Here is a 7,608-nt window from a genome sequence, read left to right as displayed (position 1 = left end):
TGTGCTAGAAGTAGTTTAGGCACCTGCTGAATCTAGAAATGTTTCTTTCCTTAAAACCAGACACCAGCAGTGGTTAATTACCACATCCCAAACTGGCACAGTTCAATCTTCACAGAATTATTCCAGCACCAGGTCTGAGTCTTTAATAGGCCTACTTCTGCTATTTTTATTATTTTGTTATATTACAAAAGCAATTATTAGCCCAAATCTCATTTTCCTTGTTAGTAAAAAAAAAACACATTGCAAGAAATTATTGGGATGAGTTTTTCTTGTGCTTTCATTATGTGGACTTAACTGATCAGCAAATGCAGCTGCAAAAGAGCCAGCTCTCACAGCCCCAGAAACAGGGCTATGGCAAGGTGGGGGCTGTACCAAATTAATTTCTGTGTATTGAGCCAGTATAACAGATATGCATATCTCTGTGTGTGCATGTGGAGTCTACTATATGGAGAATCCTCATGGAATCATAGATTGGTTTGGGTTGGAAGAAGCCTTAAAGATGATCTTGTTCCAGCCCCCCTACCATGGGCAGGGAACCTTCCACTAGACCAGGTTGCTCAAAGCCCTGTCCAGCCTGGCCTTGGGCACTTCCAGGGATAGCATCCACAGTTTCTCTGGACTACCTGGTCCAGAGCCTCACCACCCTCACAGCAAAGGACTTCCTTCTTATCTAATCTAATCTACTCTCAGTTTGAATACATTCCCCTTTTTTGTGTCACTCCTTGCTCTTGTGGGAAGAGCCTCTCCATCTTTCTTATAGGCTCCCCACTTGCAATGCATATATACAGACCTGAAGGAGTTGCTTTTGAACAACTTTTGGATGTGTAATTGAAAATCCCATAGTTAGAATTTTCTTGATGCTTGGAAAAGTGAAGTGTTATAGAAGTGACTGCTGTGGATATATGTGAACTAAGCAATGAAAACTCTGAAACAAGCATTGAAGTCAAAATACCTAGAGCCAATCCCTGAGCAGACCTGAAGTGCAGATGACACAAAGCTAACTACGGACTGGGTTGGGGAAAAAATAATACATGGAATAACAAGGAGCAGTAACTTTCCCACAAGCAACTGTCGCCTAGCTGAGAGTCAAGCACCTGTATTGTACTATTGCCTCTCCTGACTATGCACTTTAGGTTTTGTGATACTAAAGTCCTCCTAAATCCTTTCTGAAGCAGAGATCTTGGGCAGGAACAAGTGCAGTACTATGGGTACCTGTAATCCCAATGGCATCCTGTGCCCTGCAGCAGCACTGCTGCTCTGTTTGATCTGTCAGCATGTGTAGCTGTATGTGTGCCTTGCATGTCTTAGAGATTGGCTTCACAGACATGTTGGGACAGAGGATGTGGTTGAACATGTCTCCTTGTTAAGCTTTCAAGCTCTGAAGGTTTTTGTTCTGTTGATAAAACCCAAACAACTCAGCTCATAGATTAAGAACTAACTGCTTTAAAATTAGCCCCATTAAGATCTCACCCAGGACCCACAGTCCCTATACACACTGTCTGACACTGGATTCCAGAGTATCTGTGTGTGCAACACAAATTAGGGAACAAAAGAAGCTTTGTATCAAAATAGTTTATTAAAAACAATAAAACTTCACTGAAGCTTGCTGTCTTCAAGACAGAATTATGACATTGCAGCATTGAACACAATCATAATCCACATATAAATATAATACTATACAGCTCCTGTTCGCCTTGGCCAAGTTCTGCCCTCAGTCTGGCCCCACACAGCCCTGCTGACACAACCCAGCCCTGCATACTTTAGCTGCAGAACCTGTTCCTCTGGGAACTGAGTTATTATATCCCTTCCTCCCCTCACAGTGCTGTTACTGTGAGGAGGTTGCACAGAAACCCAGCACAGCCCTTGGCAGCTCGAGGCAGTAACAGAACCGGTGTGAGCACACCGAGCCACCAACAACAGCAGCGCTGGGGGATGTTTAGGAAAAATAAATAGGCAACCAATTACTCAAGTTCCCAGCACTGCCCCAGTGCAGAGAGCAGCTTCTGTTCACAAGAAGGAAGCTCTGTCCGGACCTGCCGCATCGCTCCTGGGCCGTGACAGAAGGGCTCCTGCACAGCACACTTCGGTCTAACGCACAGCCAGCTCTCACTGCAGCACTGGCAGAGAAGGGCAGTGCCAGCAGTGGCTGGCACACTTCTGCCATCTCCCCTGAACACCCTCCAACAGCACCACTCTGGGCCATCAGCTCTGCATCAAAGTCAGGATTTGTCCTTGCACTGTGGCAAACAGACTGAGCGCTCAGTGCCTCAGCCTTTCAGGTCAGGATGCTGCTCATGAGCTGTGGCTTGGCTTCCTCACCAGTCCAGAGGCTGCTTCTCCCTCCTCTCCATCGCTCATGTGCCCTGGGCTGCTCTGCTGATGGGTGTCTTCTTGCACAGTTCCTGGTAGAACTCAGATTCCAAAAAGCGTGGGTAGGAGTTATTTTCCATTAAGCTGTAAACTCTCTTCTGCGCCGCACTGAAGCAGGTATGGGTGGCGTCCTGAATGTTCTGTGCAATCATGTTCTTGGTCTGGAAGTCTATGTTTATCTGAAATACACAAAGAGGAACATTACTACTGAGAATGGAATTCAACTAAGTGTAATATACAGTACAACTTCTGAAGGGGTGAAAAAGGCAAGATCCTATTACTACAGGGTCAAATTAATGGAGAATTTAAAAAAGAAAATTCTTCTTTTGCACAAAGCCAAAAGTAGTTCAGATGTGTCTTTTCTGTTAAAATGGAAATTCTCTGCAATGATGCTTGTGCCATTTTCCACCTCAGTGAAAAGGCAGCTGCACTCAGACCCAGACATTAGCAGTGAGGTATATAACAATGCAGTTTGATATCTGTATCCTGAGTTCCAAGAAATAACGGCTGTAAGAATTCACAGAACAGAGCATTTATGTTTAACCAGGTTTTCTTTACCTCTTTGGGAGCCTCCTTTTCAATGAAGTCATTGTAGATTTTCTTTGCTTTCGATGTCAGCTTCTGGGGTGACTTCGTTTTCTTGAAGTCCTCACAGGCCAACCAGAACTCGATGTTCTCTTCACAAAACTCAGACTTCAAAAAAGCTCGGAAAGCAGCAAGACCATCTAAGCAAAGAAAAAAATACTTGCCATCAATTAACTATTTCAGGAATCTTGATTTTACCTGTTGGTCACATCAGTTTCTACCAAAATGTTTTGCTCTAGGTCTGTTATTTTCAGTGATATAATGGCAATAAAAAATTTCCATAATTTATGTTTGCGAACAAATTAATGCTTCAACATTAAAGCAGGTTTTACTTTGAGTTTGCCGTTTCTTAGGCAAACACAAAAAATGAAACTATTTCTAGTTGATATGTTTCCTCCTGTGATGCCTGAGAATACATTAAAAAAATCCACTTCTCTCAAGATAAGGTCTCCTCTGTTAACCTTTACACTGCAGTAAATATGACTGCTACAGTACTCTGGAATATTCTTTCAATGGAAATGATGACTCAAGCTCAAAGAGCAAATAGTAGTATTATTTCTTAGTCTTTTTGCTTTGCTGTTGAATGCTGCTTCTTGTAGAGCTACAGTAAAACCCCAAGATCACTGAACCTGTGTTGCAGAATCCTTCCCACATTACAGGAAAGCGTTTGCCTTGGTTATACAAGCTCAGGGAAAAAATGCCCTTTTCCCATTTGGCAAAGCCAAGCTGATAGGTATGATTCTAGCTACAATGGCTTCAAGAAAAAAAAAATCTACTACAATGAGGTATTCTTTGTGTTACTGTTATTTTACAATTAAAAAAAGCCACTTCTGTGTATTTTGGCTTTGAACTGTTAAAAACATTTAACTTGCAAGACCAGAACCAAAGCTCTTTACATGAGAGCTACAACACTGACATGGAAGGAAGCAAACTCTTACAGACGTATAAACCTCTCCATCCCTTTGCTCCCAAATGTTACTTTTTGATGAAAAACTTACATTTGTTAGCAAGAAGTTCATCAAAGGCTTCTGACCACAGCTGGGCTTCTTCAGGGGAAGGTCTGCAGAAAGAGAGGGAGAACATCAGATTACACTGCTCAAGCTTTACTGCCTTTGTAGAACACTTGAGGTACTTAAACAAAGTCTCTTTCTCACAACTTACCTGAAGTAGTTGCGGTGTTTCCCTGCCTTCTTAGATTTCCTTTTATTAGAATTGGCAGAGTTCTGCAGGAAGTAGCTCAGTCTTGTTTTCCAATCTTTAATGCTGGAAGAAAGAAGAGGGAGATGCTCGTTAAAAATGACAACTCGCAGAGCTTCAGGCAGCAGCGCTTTCCCTGAGGCGGCTCCTGCAGCAGGAGTCACGCACAGCCCCTGAAGGCAAGGAACTCGCTTCCCCTCCCTGCGGGCGGGGGGACTCACATCGTTCTCTTCATCCTGCCCTTGTCGGCCTCCTCCGGCTCGCTGCGGCGGCGGCCCCGCTCCATGCGCCCGCCGTGCCGCACCGCCAGCAGCAGCGCGCTCTGCATCCCGCCCGACCGCGCCGCGCCGCGCCGCGCCCGCTCTTATGGCCCTGCGGCCGGGCGGGGCCGGCCGGGATGGGCTGGGCTGCGGGCGGCACCGAGCCAGGCACGCCTGCCTGTCTTCCCAGTATAGCAAAATTTGCCTCTCCTCCGCATCACGTCTCTTTTTCCCCTTTATTTTGTTTTTCCGTATTTCGCGCACCCCCCACCCCCCCCACCCCCCCACCTCCTTCTTGGAAATCTGTTGGCGTGTCACACCGGCAAAGGGCTGGCTGTCCTTTCCGTCAGCCAGAAATATACCCTGCTCTTCTGGAGGTGTTTGTGTTAAGGTTATTCAGATTTTTGAGTGTGGCCAGTACGCGAAAGAGGAAGGACTTAGCCGTATTTTCAAAAAATGAAGTAACCCTAAGTTTGAGCGTACGGTGCTTTTGGTGCGGCCCCTCTGCTAATCCCGGCTGTGGATCCCTTCCACCCCGCGCCTGCACAGGGTTTAGCTCTGTGCAGTGTTGCCACCTACCCGTGAATTGTGTAAATTACCCCTAGCACTGGAAGCTGAAGTTTCACTGCCTTTCTCGAGCCCTCAGCTTGTTGAAAAGGCCATGTGGTCCTTCACAGCAGTGTCCAGCTGGAGGGTATCATGTCCAAAGAATTTGGATTTAGGAACTATGTGAGTTTCTCTTTAACTTCTCTCTGCTTTTCTGCTCTTTTCTGTGCATGTGTCTTCCTCTCCATAGTACCCTAGAGCCTTTTTTTCCTGCCACAAAAAGCAGTGTTCAGAGAGACTGACTCTCAAAAGCACCGGCTGACTTCAACACAATCACATTGCATAAATGTCTGATCCTTTTAGGTAATCGCTGTAGCCTTACAACCTCTGCTAGCTGAACACTCACAAGCTGCACAAAAGCATTTTGCTTTAAATGAGATGTCTGTGGAAAAGGAATGCCATTTAATTTGTGACAGCATTTAAACGACTTTTCAGTGCTGCTGGTTGTACTTTGCAGTATATATTGATGATCTGATAGGAAAATAAAGTTCCAGCCTATAAATTTTACCAAACCGCTTTAAATGATTTTTGTAACAGGTAGCTCTTAGTCCTGTATATGATATGTACGTTTTCTAAAGGGCAATTATTGTGAGGGCGCTTACCATAGGAGAAAGAATGGAAAGAGTAAGGCTCTAAGTGCTGTAAAAGCCTCCGTTCCAGAAACTTTGTGGGGTGAAGTTGCCAAAGTGAAGAGCGGGGCAGGCAGTGCCTGGATGATGGATGGGTGTGCGCTGACTGCCTTCCAGTGCTTCCACTGTCACTGCAGCGCCAGGGCCAGGCGAGCCGTGCAGCTGTGAGCATGTCAGGGCTGCGGGACAGCCTGTGACACTCGGGAACACTGCCCGCACGTGCGAGCCTGGCACAGGCAGCCTTGAAAAACACTGGGAAACTCAGCCCTGGGCCTTCCCCACGCTGGAGCCTCTGCAAAGGATCAAATGATCTGCAAAGGAGAACAGCACGTTCCCACCTGCCACCCGACTTGCAGATTTCCCCAGTTTGGATGCTGGTTTCGAGTTTCTTTCACCTGGTTCTCAAAGATGAATGGGGGAAAATGTGCCAGCTATTGGCAAGTGGAAAACTTCAGAGTCTAGCAAGCTACAGGAAGGTTTGCTTAAGCAATTACATTTTGGGAGCTTACCTGTAGCACACCAGAGATCCTGCAGATGTTTGAAGCCTGACAAAATGTTTTCTTGGTGATCCTAGAGGAGGCTTGCAAGGGTAGAGCTGGGATATTCCCAGCATCTGCCAAGTTGTAAAGTTGGCAGTAGCCAGCATATGGAAAATTGCAGCATGAATCACGTATTTATCTGATACTTTCTATTTCAAACTTTTTAATTGCTTCTTTCAGAAACCCATGAAATGGAAGCGCCAGTTAAGGAAGGCAGTTATAACATGTGTAACATCTTCCACAAGTGGAAAAAAAGCAGGTAAAAAATTAAGCTGAATATGGAAGTGTGAGGTTAGATGACCTTATAAAACATTCTTGTTGTAACATTTGGTTTAAAAACTATTTAAAGTTGAATTTTATCGGCTGCATTAGATATATTTTGGGTTATATATTTATTATACTTTTAAGGTTGTGTTTTCCAGTAAAAGAGACACTACAAAATACTTTCTTGCTTCTGGTGTGTTTTCTGGCTGGGACACTTTTTCAGGACATCAATTACACATCTGCACGATAAAATGTGTTTTCCATTTATGTTCAAAGACCAAGAAAAGGCATCTGAGCTCCTGCAATGCCGCCAGTATGCTGTGCAAGGATTCAGTCAGGGCTGGGATGGCAGGGAAGAGGCTGCTGGCAGGGGGCCAGCAAAATTGTCCCCTTGAGAGCTTCGCCAGGTGCAGTGGCCATGAAGTGGCCCTGAGTGGCTGCACTGCCTGCAAGAATGTTTGGGCTCACTGAGCAGTTTTAAAGGCACCAAACCCAAACATTACTTCATTTTATCAATTTTTGGTTTTTCAAAGCAAGATGGCAAAATGGCTCGGGTTGTTAGCTTGCCTTTCTGATGGGGAATCTGTTTCACACCAGTGGCACCATACGTTGAATGGGCATAGGAGATTTGGCATCTCAGCTCTGTCCTGCACTCTCTCTTGCAACAGTATATTGAAAATCTCAGGAAAATTAGGAATTGTGGTTTTAAAGAAAAGCCCCAGATTGCAATTGCAGCACAGGTTCAGGTGTGTTAGCGCAGCACAGAGCATAGTGCTGCTGGAAAATTAGCGTCTCCGAGCTGTGATTCCTTTCCTTGGGAATGGGGCTGAGTGACTCCAAGCAGTGCCCAGAGCAGCACTGCAGATCTGCCTGTGGGTGTGCTGACCTCTGCCCTTTGGAAACAGGGAAGCTCTTGGTAGCTGAGGACAAACGCAAATATAATGCCCAAGCTTTTCCTTTTCGTCCTCCTTAAAGCTTCCATCTATTTCTGTCCCACTAATCTCATTGACGAGGGGCAAGGCCGAGGGAAAGTGGTGGGAGGAGGGAGCCTGTAGCCCAAACTTTCCTGTTGAAGTCGGTGACAAATTTGCCATCGCCTGCAGCAAAATCTGATGTCAGACATTTAATGGCACAAGCGCTCACCCTGGAGATCACACT

General features: G+C 45.4%; 1 protein-coding gene across 1 annotated transcript; it reads right to left on the bottom strand.

Annotated features, from left to right (window-relative positions):
• Positions 1–1,556: 1,556 nt before the first annotated feature.
• RGS2 (regulator of G protein signaling 2) lies at positions 1,557–4,480 on the bottom strand (the record flags this gene model as incomplete). Its single annotated transcript, XM_082286835.1, has 5 exons — positions 1,557–2,549; positions 2,929–3,095; positions 3,954–4,015; positions 4,117–4,218; positions 4,374–4,480. 5 exons carry the CDS (start codon positions 4,478–4,480, stop codon positions 2,355–2,357), a joined length of 633 nt encoding a protein of 210 aa, XP_082142961.1. The 3' UTR covers positions 1,557–2,354.
• Positions 4,481–7,608: the final 3,128 nt, after the last annotated feature.

This window comes from Coloeus monedula, assembly GCF_965178545.1.
Source record: "Coloeus monedula genome assembly, chromosome: 9".
Taxonomy (NCBI): Eukaryota; Metazoa; Chordata; class Aves; order Passeriformes; family Corvidae; genus Coloeus; species Coloeus monedula.
The sequence above is the reverse complement of the archived record's forward strand: the minus strand, read 5'-3'. Positions and strand labels throughout refer to the sequence as shown.